At 47.8% G+C, this 16,879-nt stretch overlaps 1 protein-coding gene across 6 annotated transcripts in view; it reads left to right on the top strand.

Moving 5' to 3' along the window:
- The window catches only part of LOC307073693 (eukaryotic translation initiation factor 4 gamma 1-like), a 71,260-nt gene that overhangs the window by 43,989 nt on the left and 10,392 nt on the right, over positions 1 to 16,879 (top strand). For all 6 annotated transcript variants that reach the window (XM_079733618.1, XM_079733620.1, XM_079733617.1 and 3 more), the window contains 10 exons: positions 1,698 to 1,831; positions 2,903 to 3,097; positions 4,012 to 4,434; positions 4,856 to 5,002; positions 5,774 to 6,007; positions 8,248 to 8,352; positions 8,546 to 8,854; positions 11,045 to 11,153; positions 11,572 to 11,668; positions 11,894 to 12,126. In XM_079733618.1, coding sequence (XP_079589744.1) covers positions 1,698 to 1,831; positions 2,903 to 3,097; positions 4,012 to 4,434; positions 4,856 to 5,002; positions 5,774 to 6,007; positions 8,248 to 8,352; positions 8,546 to 8,854; positions 11,045 to 11,153; positions 11,572 to 11,668; positions 11,894 to 12,126 — 1,986 coding nt within the window. The remainder of the gene's footprint in view (positions 1 to 1,697; positions 1,832 to 2,902; positions 3,098 to 4,011; positions 4,435 to 4,855; positions 5,003 to 5,773; positions 6,008 to 8,247; positions 8,353 to 8,545; positions 8,855 to 11,044; positions 11,154 to 11,571; positions 11,669 to 11,893; positions 12,127 to 16,879) is intronic.

Genomic DNA, 16,879 nt, shown 5'->3' with positions numbered 1-16,879 from the left:
GTGGGTGAGAACAACGACATTGAAGTCAGCTCTCGTTGACAGACATCTTCACGCACGGTGTTTGGTTTGTTTACAGCCTGCGCGCAGCTTGATTCCCGGCCAAACGTTAGCGATTGGTTATGGCAGATCCAGAGTGGCACTGGGCAGATCCAATAGTTTTAAACTTCCAACAGACACCCGCCTTCAAGTGAGTTAACGTTAGTCAATTGAGTGGGTCCAGACTCTCTGTGCAAATAAAATTAAGTACGAGAGTCTGGTAGGACCAGGCTATCAATAGAGGGGACAAGTGTCAAAATTGTAAAATGGCTTCTCAAGATATATAACCTGTTTGTGTCTGATAGTACTACAGGGCTACCAACTGATAATGACCAACTGATCATTATTTCAGGTGGAAATGTTATCTTCCATTTATGCTGTTATAGCTTTATCCATTCTAACCAAGTAGTTTCCACATTGAATGTTTAATTTGCACAACAATCTTTCTTTTGTTTTCCCTGTGATATCAAAAATGGTATAGAATATCAATATTTTTCAAGGTATTGTATCAAAGTTAAAAAATCCAGTATCGTGACAACACTACCTCGCAGTCACGTAACTACCGTTACGTAGCTTTGCGTTGCCACTGCTTCCTTGCGGACACCCTCTGCGGGCGACGCAGTGGTGACGACTCAAGCCCTCTGTCGCATATTTTTACTGTGTAGCTTGCGCAAAACAGTGTTTCCCCCTTTCCGAAAATGGAAAGGGGGGTGGTTTTAGTCTTTTCGCTTGGTTCTAGCCCTACTGTTGATACGGAGAACCGAGCGAACAGAGTACAGGACCGGAACCGTTTCCGGTTCCAGTCCTGTTTCCGTTTCATTTACAAAATGCCAAATAAAACACGACAGAAACTGTATTTCGCTACGATACTTGATTAGAATCATCAACGAACACCACTAACCACTCGAAGAGTTTCACATTTCTGAAAAAGAACATATAGGGGTGTTTTTGAATGCACATAGCCAGCCATTGTGAAGCTGGGAGGGGTGATTCGAAATTAGCCAAATACTCAAGACAGGACCAATATTCAAAATTCCGGTGTTAACCACTCTATTTCATCCTAGACAAACCAGAAAGGGGGCTCAATGTTCAAAATACCGGAATTATCCTTAAAGTAAATGGACGTTACGCAAAAAGTTGCTGATATTTGCCCTCTCTTCTGTCCTCCATACCCTACTGGAGTCACTGAACAGCTTGTTTCCTGGGAATCGTTCCTCACTGGATGAGGACTCCTCTCGATCCCTCTTTATCTCTGTTCTTTAGGTTCCTCTAAAACGTGGGCCCGGCTTTCTGGTTGTAGCTCTTGATGGGCAGAAATGAGTATCAGAGAAAAGGTAGAACTTGAGAGTGAGATGGGAGCAGGACACATGATCCGCCTACGGTCCTGCTAAATATCTTGTGTAAGCTGGTTATTAAGAACAGTGTCCATCAAAAAGCCCTGGCTGCGGTTCCTTCAACATCTATGAACTTGAGGAATGATTTGAATGAGGATCATAACGGGACCATAGAGCAGAGGGAGAACCTCAAACTGTGGAAGATGTAGGAGGTCCAGTTTCAGTCTAAGAGCATCTGTGTTGGCTCCTCACGTGTAACAGCCCAGACTTGACTCCCTGTCCTCCCCTCTCAGCCTAGACTGACTCTCCCTGTCCTCCCCCGTCCAGAACAATGGAAGCCCCTGGATCCCGAGGAGAAGAAGAAGTACGACCGGGACTTCCTGCTGAAATGCCGCTTCATCTCGGCCTGCATGAGCAAGCCTGAAGGCCTGCCAGCCATCACCGACGTAGTGCTGGATAAGGTGTTGACACACGCACATGCACACACACCAGTACACATGCACACATACACACACATTTACACCAGTACACATACACGCACACGTACGCACACACACATACACACACACACGTACACGCACGTACATGTACAGGCGCATCAGTACATGTGCAACAGTACACACACACACACACGTACACACACACCAGTACACACTCAAACATACATGCATGTACTCACAAACCAGTACACACACGTACACGGACACCAGTACACGCACCAGTACACACACACACTAGTACACGCACGCACACCAGTACACATTCACGCACAACAGTACGAGCACCGGTACCCACAACAGTAAAATGCACACCAGTACCCACACAAGTACACACACACGCATACATACACGGGTACATATTTACACACGTACACAGGCACACGCAACAGTACACATACGCACCAGTTCACGCACCAAACGCGTACAAGCGTAAACACACATAAGTACACATACCAGTACACAAACATTTACAGATGAATGGCAAGGTTGATGTTATTCAATCTAGAGGGTTTATGCTGTGCACCGATTCTTATGGAGATGCCTTGAATAGTAGTTTTTTTTTTTTGTAGTTTTTTTTTCCATTATCCTTCATGTCAAGTTGAATCCATGTTTAAAAACGATAAATGTGCTCTGGTTGCACTGGAGGCCGAGCTCATCTTCAACAGTGTGCAACTGTTTTTCCTGGGGAACCTCAGGACCCTACACTGACCCTCAGTGGACCACACAGAATACAGCGGGTTCACTGGACCCTACACTGACCCTCAGTAGACCACACAGAATACAGCGGGTTCACTGGACCCTACACTGACCCTCAGTAGACCACACAGAACACAGCTGGTTCACTGGACCCTACACTGACCCTCAGTAGACCACACAGAACACAGCGGGTTCACTAGACCATACACAGACCCTCAGTAGACCACACAGAACACAGCAGGTTCACTGAAGGCCCAGCTCATCTTCACTTTAATGTGACCTCGGACACTAGATCTTCAGTAGACCACTCTCCTCATGTTCCTTCCTTTCTGACAGGCCAATAAGACCCCTCTGCGCCAGTCCGAGCTCATTCGCTGCCCTGGCATGAACTTTGGCCCTGACTTCACGCCCGCCTTCGCCACCTTCAGTGGCAGGTCTGGCATGGGAGGCGGCGGAGGAGGAGGAGGAGGAGGCGGAGGAGGAGGAGGTGTTGGTGGAGGAGGAGGAGGAGGCGGCGGAGGCAGAGGACCTGTAAGTGGCCAACCATTCAATTGGGGGTTCCAGTGTGTTTCATGTCGTTGGAGGGGTTCCAGAGTGTTTCATGACGTTGGGGGTTCCAGTATGTTTCATGTCGTTGGGAGTTCCAGTGTGTCTCATGTGGTTGGGGGGTTCCAGTGTGTCTCATATCGTTGGGGGGTTCCAGTGTGTCTCATGTGGTTGGGGGGTTCCAGTTTGTTTAATGTTGTTAGGGGGGGTTCCAGTGTGTTTCATGTCTTTGGGGGGTTCCAGTGTGTTTCATGTTGTTAGGGGGGGTTCCAGTGTGTTTCATGTCTTTGGGGGGTTCCAGTGTGTTTCATGTCTTTAGGGGGTTCCAGTGTGTTTCATGTCTTTGGGGGGTTCCAGTGTATTTCATGTCTTTGGGGGGTTCCAGTGTGTTTCATGTTGTTAGGGGGGGTTCCAGTGTGTTTCATGTCTTTGGGGGGTTCCAGTGTGTTTCATGTCGTTAGGGGGAGGCTCCAGTGTGTTTCATGTCATTAGGGGGGGTTCCAGTGTGTTTCATGTCTTTGGGGGGTTCCAGTGTGTTTCATGTCGTTAGGGGGAGGCTCCAGTGTGTTTCATGTCATTAGGGGGGGTTCCAGTGTGTTTCATGTCGTTGGGGGGTTACAGTGTGTTTCATGTCTTTGGGGGGTTCCAGTGTGTTTCATGTCATTAGGGGGGGGTTCCAGTGTGTTTCATGTCTTTGGGGGGTTCCAGTGTGTTTCATGTCGTTAGGGGGAGGCTCCAGTGTGTTTCATGTCATTAGGGGGGGTTCCAGTGTGTTTCATGTCGTTGGGGGGTTACAGTGTGTTTCATGTCTTTGGGGGGTTCCAGTGGGTTTCATGTCTTTGGGGGGTTCCAGTGGGTTTCATGTCGTTCAGTGCCTAACCTCTGTCCCCCGCCTGTAGCCTCCAGGCATGGGCATGGGCATGAACATGGCCGGGCCGCGCCGCCTCCAGCAGGGGAAGGGGCCGCGCAAGATCATCACCAGCATGTCCCTGGGCGAGGACGTGCAGCTGAACAAGGCGGAAAAGGCCTGGAAGCCAGGCGTGAAGAAGGCCACGCGGGCCGGTGGGCGTGAGCCAGAGGAGGCGGCGGGCGAGGGGGAGGACCCCGAGCACCTTAAGACCCAGGAGCTGTTCAAGCGTGTGCGCAGCGTGCTCAACAAGCTGACGCCGCAGATGTTCCAGGCGCTAATGAAGCAGGTGATGGAGCTCCAGATCGACACAGAGGAGCGGCTGAAGGGAGTCATCGACCTCATCTTCGAGAAGGCCATCTCGGAGCCCAACTTCTCCGTGGCCTACGCCAACATGTGCCGCTGCCTCTTGGGGGTAGGTGGCTGCTCCTGTTGTCACCCCAGGGGCATGCTTATCCTCTGTTAAGCCTCCATTTAGCCTTGCTTCGGCAACTTGCACGTCTGCCTCCCCGCTTCATTCATGTGTGGGGAAAGTATGTAGCAAATAGATCTTCTTTTGTACCCATTACTTCATATTTTTCGATGGAACAATGGGGTCGTATTTATAATGCAATGTGCACCTGAAAATGAATACACTAGGCTGGATGGGACATCACTCATAAGACAAGCGCGAGTGTTACAGTAAAGCAGAATTACAGTTTTTAGAGCCACAGCCCCAAACCCTAACTTTAGAAGGCATCTACTTCATACTTTCCTCGCATTATCAACCAGGGACAACGAAGAGGATCACCGATCAGACCTGAGATGGGTGTGTTAACTGGTGTGTTTCCCCCCAGCTCAAAGTCGCCACCACGGACAAACCAGGGCAGACGGTGAACTTCCGGAAACTGCTGCTGAACCGCTGCCAGAAGGAGTTTGAGAAGGACAAGGACGACGATGAGTTCTTTGAGAAGAAGCAGAAGGAGCTGGACGCCGCCTCTGAGGTAGGGTTGACCACCACACATCACTGTTCACCGGCCCGGGGGACCACCACACATCACTGTTCACCGGCCCGGGGGACCACCACACACAACTCTTCACTGGCCTGGCGGACCACCACACACCAAACTGTTCACCGGCCTGGCGTACCACCACACACCAAACTGTTCACCGGCCTGGCGTACCACCACACACCAAACTGTTCACCGGCCCGGTAGACCACCACACACCACTGTTCACCGGCCAGGTAGACCACCACACACCACTGTTCACCGGCCCGGTAGACCACCACACATAACTGTTCACCGGCGGGGCGGACCACCACACACCACTGCTCACCTGATCCCCCTCAGACTGTGGTCGTCCCCTGACTCAAACTACACAAATAAACAGAAACAGTGCAAGGCAAAACAGAATAGAAACGCACATCTGTGGTCTGCTGTCTGGGTTTTATGCATTTTAGGGGATTTTGCGTTTTTAACTAAAGCAAGTCACAACGATTCATTCACACATTCACATACCGACAGCAGAGTCAACCAAGCAGGGCGACAGCCAGCTCCTCAGGACCAGTCAGGGTAAGGCGTCTTACTCAGGGAAACCTCAACACTCTGCTAGGATTGAACTAGCAACCTTCCAGTTACCAGGCAACCCGCTCAACCTCCTGAGCTACTGCCGCCCAGGTTGGGAGGGTTTTAGACAAGAACGTAACAGATCCCTTTTGTGAGCTCCGGGGGTGTCCCTAACGCAGCCACTCTCCCCCTCTCTCTCGGGTCCAGGGCGAGAAGCAGAAGCTGAAGGACGCGCTGGAGGAGGCGAAGGACAAGGCCCGCCGGCGCTCGCTGGGCAACATCAAGTTCATCGGCGAGCTGTTCAAGCTCAAGATGCTGACGGAGGTCATCATGCACGACTGCATCGTCAAGCTGCTGAAGAACCACGACGAGGAGTCCGTGGAGTGCCTGTGCCGGTTGCTCTCCACCATCGGCAAGGACCTGGACTTTGAGAAGGCCAAGGTGGGGGTGTGTGTGTGTGTGTGTGTGTTGTTCGGGGTATGGGTGTGTGTGTGGGTGTGTGTTTTTCGGGGTATGGGTGTTTGTCGGTGTTGTTGGGTGTGTGTGAGTGTGTGGGTGTTGTTGGGGGTCTATGTGGGTGGGTGTTGTTTGGTGTGTGTGTATGTGTGTGCTGTTGCGGGGGGTGTGTGCTGTTGCGGGGGGTGTGTGCTGTTGGGGGGGTGTGTGGGTGTTGTTGGGTGGATGTGTGTGGGTGGGTGTTGTTGGGTGGATGTGTGTGTTGGTGTTGGGTGTGAGGATGTTGTTGGGGATGTGTATGTGTTTGTGTGTACTGGGGCAGAGATGGGACAAAGTCACTGTTTGGCAAGTCCCAAGTAAGTCCCAAGTCTTAGCAGTCAAGTCCAAGTCGAGTCCCAAGTCAAGACGGGGAAAGGCAAGTCGAGTCCAAGTCAAAGTCACACCAAAGCCAAGTCGAGTCCAAGTCAAAGTCACACCAAAGCCAAGTCGAGTCAAAGTCCAAGTCCCAAACTTTTTCAAGTCTTGAACAAGTCACCATGTATTTTTACTTAATAATGTCATTATTAAGCTATTGATCATAATTTCAACATATCACTCTAATGTACAGTGTCATTTCTTATCAATACAGTTATAATCTATTCATTGTTTCTGTCTTCAAAAGTGTTATGATATGCGCATGCGCAGAAATCTTATGTTGTTAAAAGTAGCCCAATAGGGCGGTAAAAAACGTCCAATCTGGCAACACTGCTGAACGTCCTCACCTCCAGCGTCAACGTAAATCAATGAGACCAACTGAAACGAAGCCGATATGAAACTTAAACTGTGATTCTGAAGAAAGCATAAATGATATCGAAAATATTATTGAAGATACGAGTGTAGATTTGTTTAATTTTTTGAACGAAGGTAAAGGGTTGAACAATGATTTAGTTACGATGTCTTAATTGTCAGAGGCTGGCCAGACGGCTTCAATGGGACCAACTCAAAACGCACGGAAGTGAATGCGTCTTGGGTGTCTAGCCCTCTAGGGGGGAAATATGTTAGATATCTAAAACAATAAATGTTATTGACTCAAGACATGTCGAGTCATTACAAGTCAAAGAGGCAAAGTCCGAGTCAAGTCTCAAGTCAATAGCAGTCAAGTCTTAAGTCGAGTCGCAAGTCATGCGTAATTTTGTCAAGTCGAGTCTGAAGTCATCAAAATCATGACTCGAGTCCAAGTCATGTGACTCGAGTCCACATCTCTGGTTCGGGGCCACACTGTATGATGTGATGCGCACACATTTGTGGACGTGTATGAACGCACTAAGGCTGGGATGTCTGCATCACTATCTCTAACGTTTGTCCGTGACAGACCAAGATGGCCTTTTTCTTTATGGTTTAGTCTAGGTATAGTTCAATTCGATTTTTTTCTTTTATCACCATTACAGTCTCAAAGGGCTTAACAGGCGAAATGTTTATGACACCCCCCTTTACCCAAGCCCCCACAAGGGCAAGAAAAAAATCATTTGAATTAGCAAGGAGGAAATCTTGAGAAGGAACGCATAGTAGGGGATCCCTTCTTCCAGGGAATCTAGTTATGATGGAGGTTAAATGCATGGTAAAGCAGTGTGAGGTCTTAGTTATGTTGAAGGGACCTGAACTATACAGATTCACCATGTTGAATAGGTTGAAGCAAAGAGTAAAGCTAGATTGTCATGATGACAACATGCATACATCTGGTGATTTCACCTGCCTAAGGCGTGAGTAGTGTAGTAACGTGTTGGATGGTGTAGTAATGTGTTGGATGGTGTATTAATTTGTTGGGTAGTGTCCCTGTAGTAATGTGTTGGGGTAGTGTCCCTGTGGTGATGTGTTTTGGGTGGTGTCCCTGTAGTCATGTGTTGGGTGGTGTAGTCATGTGTTGGGTGGTGTCCCTGTAGTAATGTGCTGGGTTTTGTCCCTGTAGTGATGTTTTGGGTGGTGTCCCTGTAGTAATGTTTTGGGTGCTGTCCCTGTTGTGAGATGTTGGGTTCTATCCCTGTAGTGATGTGTTGGGTGGTGGTGTAGTGATGTGTTGGGAGGTGTCCCTGTAGTGATGTGTTGGTTGGTGTCCCTGTAGTGATGTGTTAGAACGGTGCCCTGTAGTGTTGTGTTGGGTGGTGTCCCTGTAGTGATGTGTTGGGTGGTGTCCCTGTAGTGATGTGTTGGGTGCTGTAGTAATGTGTTGGTTGGTGTCCCTGTCTCAGCCCCGGATGGAGCAGTACTTCAACCAGATGGAGAAGATCATCAAGGAGAGAAAGACCACCTCCAGGATCCGCTTCATGCTGCAGGACGTGCTGGATCTCCGACGGGTAGCACACGCATACACCAAACGCGCACATATGCACAAACATCCGCATGTGCACACATGTACACTCAAACACACACACAAACGCGTACGCATACACACATGTACACTCAAACACACACATGCATGCGCAGGTTGCATGGTCCAGGGCCGGGGCACGAGCAGCTCCGGGCTCATGGCTATTTCTGTCCCCCCAGAACCTCTGGGTGCCCCGGCGAGGGGAGCAGGGGCCCAAGACCATCGACCAGATCCACAAGGATGCAGAGCTGGAGGAGCACCGCGAGCAGATGAAAGTCCAGCAGGCCATTCTCTCCAAGTCCAGCGGCGGAGACCGCATGGGAGGAGGAGGAGGAAGAGGAGGAGGAGGAGGTGGAGGCCGCGAGGGCCGCGGAGGACATCATACCCCCGGCCGGGGCAGCCAGCCCCAGGACGAGGGCTGGAACACGGTGCCCATCACCACAAAGAGCAGGCCCCTGGACGCCCTGCGTCTCAGCAAGATCACCAAGGTGGGCCTTACAGCTCCCCGCCTAGAGAAGAGGGTTCCAAATCAATCAATTTAAACCAAAACATTAAAGGGATACTTCACAGATATGAAGGTTATATGAGGTAAATAATTCGTATTATAAATGTGCAAAAGAAATTGAAATCGGTTCACCCTAGCCTGAGAAAAGGCAGAAAGTGTCTCTCTGGTTCAGAAGTAAGAGATCCTCCAACTCCCACAGTGCATTGCGCTCGCTGCACCGCCCGCCTGTTTCCGTTACGAGGGGGAAGGACCCATTATTCTAGCGCGAGTGGTAGCGCGAGCAAACTTTGTGTAAACATAGCCTGTGATACGTTGACTAGTTTGGACTTCTGCTCTCGTTTTTTCAAACACATCATTTGTATATTACTGTACAGCATAAAAACATTTGCTGATTACAGTAGCTCAGCATATCAAGTATTTGTACTCAACCTTTTCTCACCAGTTGAAAAAATTGTTTATCTTATACAGTAGGCCTACTTTAGTATAACAGCACTTGGGTCAGTAAACAAATCAAAACAACCAACATGAATTTGAAGTTCTATTCATGAAAAAATATAACTATTTACAAAAATAAAACGTGTAGGGTGCATTTGGTAGAGTCAAAATAGTCACAGCTCATCTTGAGCATCTACTGTCTCCTGGTAGCCACGGTACTGCCCATCTTTGTGCTGGGTAATTAGCTCTGATGACCTGGACAACACAGGAAGCCGATACTGTCTAAGAAAGAAAGAGAACAACATTAGCAAAGCAAGATAAATTATCCCTTGAGTAGCCTATACAGCATTACAGACTTCAAGCTAAAGTAACGTAGCCTATGCTCTGCCAATACGATCGGCTACTTTCGGATAACTACATTGTCACGTTCCCCAGGACTCAAAACTATTGTAGCCAATGTGTTAGTAAAAAAAAAAAAACACTTACTCTATGCTCAGACGTCTGTTTCTCCAGGCGGGCTTTGGAAGGCGTTTCCAGTTCACTTTCTGGGTCCAGACATAAGTATCCAATACTAAACTGTTCAGATAATGCGTAAAGCCTGAGTGAGAGGTTACACACGGCCCGTCCTCGCCAGATTCAGCCATTTGTTGTAGAAGAAACTGGCATCGCTGAAATTCACTGAAGCACAGGGACTCTGTGAGTGTCTAGGCGAACAGAGCAAACCGGCGCGCTCCGGCAGCTCCTCTTCCCCGGCAACAGGCAAAGCTTGTTCAGCTGCAGCCGCAGTAGCCTCCTCCTCTATTGGTGTCAATTCTTCCTGGCTGTATTATGGCTAGTACAAAACCCCCCGAATGTCCGAATCCAACAATAGATTTTCAAAATCCACCTTGGCTGTTTCACATTGCAAATTTGTTCTCTGGCTAAGTGGAGAAGAAACATGGTGGACATTGTGTTTAAATCTCGTACGCGAGCTCCCGCCCCCCTCATTCCTTATTGGTGGGCTAACAAATTTGCGGAACCAGTGGTTTGTAGTCCTCGGCGCTTCTAGCAGGCAAGCAAAGTTTCCAGAGATGACGTCAAACGCGTCATTTGACGTCATCTCAGGAGAAAATTAGATCAGGAAAACTGGGCCAAGGGAAGACTGGTTAGACTGAGGGAAAAATAACTTTTTTTTTATATTCCAATAGCGATTTTATAATGAAAGAACGCCGGTTCTGAATCTGTGAAGTATCCCTTTAAGAACAACTTTAAATAGATCCTCTAACCCAGGGGTTCCCAACATTTTTTGTTCAAGGACCGGCATATTCATAAAAAAAACTGTAGGTAGTCATTTTTATTGCCTTCACTTTAAGATGCATCATTTTTAAACAAAGGATGTGGCTGTTTTTCAAGGTTGTTTATTAGTCATATTCACAACAATTAAAGAAAAAGCAATGAGATGCTTGAGTCTCAGGCTCCCTTTAACAAGGCATTAATATAAAATCATACATTTATAAGAGGAACACAAGAAAAGGAGACTTAAAATGAACTAAATCGAAGTGCAAAGACGCATTGCATTTCAAATGCTTAATTTACAGTGGTTTAGTAGCATAGATTTTATGACTGTATTTGAGGACATAACATTACTCGTATAGCCAAAGTTATAAAATATTACCACAAAAAAGGGAATCGCTACCCTAAACCAAATGTCTTGCTTGACGACACAAAATCCTTTTCTCCTCCTCTGTGTTGCCGTCAGGCTCCAGTCCTGGACAACCAGGTGCTCGCCCCGAGCAGCGACACGTGGGGCAACTGGGGCAAGGGCAGTAGCGGAGGCTCCACCACCAAGCCCAACCCCGCAGACTCAGGTAGTCATCAGATTCTTTTGCGGGACAGCTGTCAGTTCACTTTGGGTCCATGTAATTTCTCCGACGCTCCATTGTTCCAACCTCTCGGCCGTATGTGGACTCCTCCAGTATGCAGACTCCTTCTATCTACTGAAAACGTCTTTCTCGAATGCTGCCTGAGTTTGTTGTTACTGGTGACGTAAAGAGGTCAGCCGGTGGCTCTACTACCACTTGTTGAAATGGGTTCGCCACCACCTAGCGCCACCTATCGTATAGGGGCATGACATGCTTCGGCCAATGAATCGCTTTTCTCACCGGCATGCATAATCGGACAATTGCAGTTGTCCAATTGAGGAGCATAGTCGAAATATGGCTTTAATCGGATTAAGCTGTGCATGTAAACGTACTGACTGTGTGTGTGTGTGTGTGTGTGTCCCAGCCCCCGACTCTGGTAACCGTCCAGCCACCAGCACCCTGAACCGGTTCTCGGCCCTGCAGCCTTCCTCCCAGGACTCTGACAGACGCGTGCCTCAGAGGTAGCCCCCCAGCACACAGGGAGGTTGCAGCACGCTGCACTCCCCTCATGGTCTTAAGACCCCATATCATGCTTTTTTTAGGGTTAATTATTGCATTGTCGAATGCCTAATCCCCCCCCTAGCTTGTATGTCTGCCTTTACGTGTAAATCTTTGCCAAGATAGGACTTTTAGACGTGCGCCATTGGACTGAATGCTGACGCCACCCTCTGTGACGCCCCCTCCAGGAACAGCTCCAGCCGGGAGCGCGGCGACCGCTATGAGCGCTCGGACCGCGGCCCTGGGGACCGTGGCTTCGACCGCCGGGACCACCGCCTCCCGGCCGGCAAGCGCAGCTTCAGCCGCGAGAAGGAGGAGCGCAGCCGGGAGCGCGAGCACCGCGGCTCGGCCGACCCCGTCCGGCGTGTGGCCAGCATGACCGACGACCGCGGGAGCCGCGAGCGCCCCAGCAGCAAGGACGGTGGGTCACACGCCAGTCAGCCTGCACGCCAGTCAGCCCGCACGCAGTCAGCCCGCACACCATTTAGCACGCTAGTTAGCCCACCAGTTAGCCCGCACCCCAGTTAACCCACCAGTTACACCGCACCCTAGTTAGCCCACCAGTTAGCCCGCACCCCAGTTAGGCCACCAGTTAGCACGCCAGTCAGCCTGCAAGCCAGTCAGCCCGCACGCAGTCAGCCCGCACACCAGTTAGCATGCACCCCAGTTAGCACGCCAGTTAGCCCGCATCCCAGTTAGCACCCCAGTTAGCCAGCACACCAGTTAACACGCCAGTTAGCCTGCACCACACTTAGTCCACCAGTTAGCACGCAACCCACTTAGCACGCCAGTTAGCCCACACACCAGTTAGCCCTCATGCCAGTTAGCCCACACGTCAGTTAGCCCAGACACCATTTAGCCAGTAAGACCAGCGGTCCCCAACCTTTTTTGCGCCACGGACTGGTTTAATGTTAGACAATATTTTCACGGACCGGCCTTTGAGGTGTGGTGGATAAAAACACAAAATAAAATGATACGACCGGCATAAAAACTATGGTATTTCCTAAATATAATAATAAACGTGAATCCACTGTATACTCTTATGCAACTTTATTAGCAGCGCCCTCGTAACATTGCGCCAACAATATAACATGAGTAACATCCTCTCTGCCCCCTAACACTCTCTGGTCGCTATGGTAACGTTTAAACATGCCTTCAAATTAAGACACAACACAAAAACAAATATAAAGTGCATGAAAAATACAACTCACAGTACCGCTAAATCAGTGGTAGCCCTGAGCTTCTTTCTCTGCAACGAGACGGTCCCATCTAGGAGTAGTGGGAGACAATGACACCCGAAGTGTGTTGCTTACGTCCAGTCTACTCCGTAATTTTGTTTTGGTTGCTGTCACTGCAGAAAATCCCGCTTCACACAAATAGGATGTCAGAAATGGCAACAGGGTTTTCAGTGCTGTTGTGGGGATCTCAGGGTATTCTGCTGTGACTTTAATCCAGAACACCGGCAGAGTTGTTGTTCGAACATACTTGTAAGGCCGCCGTCATTTGCGATCTCCAACAGTTGATCTTCTTCTTGCTGGATTCCCCTGGTTTGTTGACAGATGGGTCGCAAATTCATTCCTTGGCAGTTCGTGGGTCTTTTGTGGTTGGGAAGTAGCGCTCAAACTCGTTTAAAAGCAAAGACAGGTGATCGTGCACCAGAGGGGGGATGAAGGCTGATGTCACTGCGAATGTTTGAAACATGTCAAATATACCTCTGTTCACGCGCCGTACCCACAAATCCAGTTTGGCTTTAAATGCAGCTACTTTATCTGCCAACTTGAAGACAGTTGTCATTTTCCCCTGAAGTGACCGATTGAGTTCATTGAGCAGGTTGAATATGTCGCACAAGTAAGCAAGTTTTGCGACCCATTCCTCGTCACAGAAATGTGCTGCCAGCGGTGACTTTTTTTATGAGAGAAATCTCTGCAGCGGTTCTCGTAATTCAAACACTCTGGCCAGCGATCTCCCTCAGAATAACCATCTTATTTCTGTGTGTAAGAGAAGGTGTCTGTGCTCCGCGTCCATTTCCTCACAAAGCTGCTTGAACAGGCGCGAGTTAAGGGCATGTGCTTTGATGTGGTTATTAACTTTAACTACATAATTTAATACGCTGTTAAGTTCCGGTGGTATTTGTCGGCAAGCCAGCATTTCCCTGTGAATGACACAATGCGTAGACTCACATTCAGGTTAGGGATGGGCAATATGGCCTTAAATCCATATTGCGATATACATTGCAGCCTATTGCGATAACAATATATATCATGATATATAAATCATAATAGAACCATTTCAGAACAGGTTACATAGACTAAGGAAAGCCAAACTGGTAAATGTATAAGGCAAAAGAAGAAAGAAACTTAGTATGTAGTTTTGAGAACATTTATTGTGCAAAACTGTAATCATACAACATAATGTTGTAGCTGCAGGGACTTTAACAAAGAAAAAAATCTTCTGTGTAATGACATACTTCTCTTCATGAAATTAAAACTGGTGGTGTCTTGTCAATTAAGAAACGGATACTGTGAATTAGGGAAATACGTCCAGTATTATGCATGGCTATTTTAAATAAAGAAAAATATTCCAAGTGTGTGCACAGCTACTTGATATTAAAACATAAAAGTGAAAAATGAAAGCACAATTCATTTTTTGAATAAAGAATACACTTCCAGTATAAGGCACATATACGTCAACTAAAGAAAATGTTTACTTTCAAGTATAAAAGTTTCTTAACAGTTGTGCCATACACAGTAAAAAGTACAAAACCGTGCAGAACGCACCAAATGTAGGTCAAAAAAGATGCAAAGAACAGAAAAACTGGTGTCTTCTCGGTTAAAAAAGCAACACAACAACAAATCTTAGGATCGGGAACTCACTGAGATTTTGTGTTTACACCATTTGTCATTTGTTACCTAAAGATTATTCGCCAGGAACACAAGCTTGTCCACAGTCTCTGGCTTCAACAGAGACCGATGGCATGTAACTATGTTACCACCAATGCTAAATGCCCTGTCAGAAGGAGCACTTGTGGTCTGGATACAGTGATATTTCTGGGCCAGTCTTGCCAACCTTGGAAAATTAGCTTGGTACAGCCGCCACCAGTCCAGTGGGTCAGTCTCTCCATCAACCTGCGTTGTCTGAAGGTAACTTTTTAGCTCCACTTCGATGGCCTTTCTGTCAGCGAGAGCGGCTGTGCCATCTGAGGCCTTTTTGAAAAAGCTTCCCACGCTCCGTTTCACTCTCTTGGCTTGCCTCTCAACAGCTACATCAGCACCTTCAGCACCATCAGCTGCAACTTCTGTGCTTGTGTGTGGCTCTGTGACCATTGCAGCTTGCACCGCCAACAGTGACTGAATTTCTGCCACTGCTCTGGTCTTCATGAACTCCTGGCGGTCATAAGCTATATATGCATCTTTAAACCGTCGGTCGACCAAGGAGGCCATATCCAGCAGGTCAACCGTTTCTGGGACTGAGTACTTCTCGTTTAAGTACTCTAGGATGATTATTTTTATGTCCTTGGTCAGCTCTGTGTCATCATCAGCTGCAGCAAGAACAGTGTTGTTAAAAAGATAGAGAACCGGTTTGATGTAAGACACACTGACATACTGTTCTCCAGACAGCGCGTCTGTGAATTCCAGTAGTGGGCTACGGGTCTTGCTTACAGATTCCAAGATGTCTGTATCTTGCCAAGTGGGTACCAGGTGTCTGGTTTTCCTGTTTGCTCTGAGTACCTGTGATAGGGCCTTCTCTTGTTCAAGCAACCTCTGGATCACCATCTGGCGTGACCCCCACCTTGTTGGTGTTTCTGTGATGAGTCGATGTAAGGGAAGATTGTGCTCTGCCTGGGCTTTCTTCAACTCTTTTCTTCCATTCCAAGAGTGTGAAAAATAACTTACAATCTTCTTGCACAAGGCTCCCGCGCGGTCGATTCGGGGGTCTTTCACGCTTTTTTCTGTTGACAAATTTGTAAGATATTATTAGTTAATTTAATCTATAATCTTCATATCTACACACACACACACACACACACACACACAGTAATGCTTGATTAAGATTGAATGAACATTACTTAACACAAATGCAACATTAAAATAGCATTGGCTATATCCAACTGAACAGAGGCAAAGTCTACATCTCTCAGCGCAAATGCAACATTACTATTAGGTCACTTTTGAGAAAAATGACGGCTCTCTTCTTTATTCACGATGTTAGCTGCGGTGAAGATCACACGTTCAGAGCGCACAGACGTGCCTGGCACACAGGTATTAGCAGACTATTTCTCTGCTGATCAACACTGCGAATGGTAATTGTAAAAAGACACACCGTGTGAAGATATTTTTTCCTTTTAGCAAGCAGCCTAATAAGCGGGAGAATTTATAGAACGCCGCCGGTCATTATCGAAAATAATACCCTTTAGGGCGAAGAGCACCTCCGCTGCGCGTCGGGGTCCGGTTCGCCCTGTCTGTGCTTATTTTCCCGATAATGACCGGCGTTCTGTACTACAACATTATCCCTTACATACAGTGGGGCAAAAAAGTATTTAGTCAGCCACCAATTGTGCAAGTTCTCCCACTTAAAAAGACGAGAGAGGCCTGTAATTTTCATCATAGGTAAACCTCAGCTATGAGAGACAAAATGAAAAAAGAAAATCCAGAAAATCACATTGTCTGATTTTTTAAGAATTTATTTGCAAATTATGGTGGAAAATAAGTATTTGGTCACCTACAAACCAGCAAGATTTCTGGCTGTCACAGACCTGTAACTTCTTCTTTAAGAGGCTCCTCTGTCCTCCACTCGCTACCTGTATTAATGGGACCTGTTTGAAATCCTTATCAGTATAAAAGACACCTGTCCACAACCTCAAACAGTCACACTCCAAACTCCACTATGGCCAAGACCAATGAGCTGTCAAAGGACACCAGAAACACAATTGTAGACCTGCACCAGGCTGGGAAGTCTGAATCTGCCATAGGTAAGCAGCTTGGTGTGAAGAAATCAACTGTGGGAGCAATTATTAGGAAATGGAATACATACAAGACCACTGATAATCTCCCTCGATCTGGGGCTCCACGCAAGATCTCACCCTGTGGGGTCAAAATGATCACAAGAACGGTGAACAAAAATCCCAGAACCACACGGGGGGACCTAGTGAATGACCTCCAGAGAGCTGGGACCAA

The sequence above is a fragment of the Pollachius pollachius genome (genome assembly GCF_949987615.1).
Source record: "Pollachius pollachius genome assembly, chromosome: 3".
Lineage (NCBI taxonomy): Eukaryota > Metazoa > Chordata > Actinopteri > Gadiformes > Gadidae > Pollachius > Pollachius pollachius.
The sequence above is the reverse complement of the archived record's forward strand: the minus strand, read 5'-3'. Positions and strand labels throughout refer to the sequence as shown.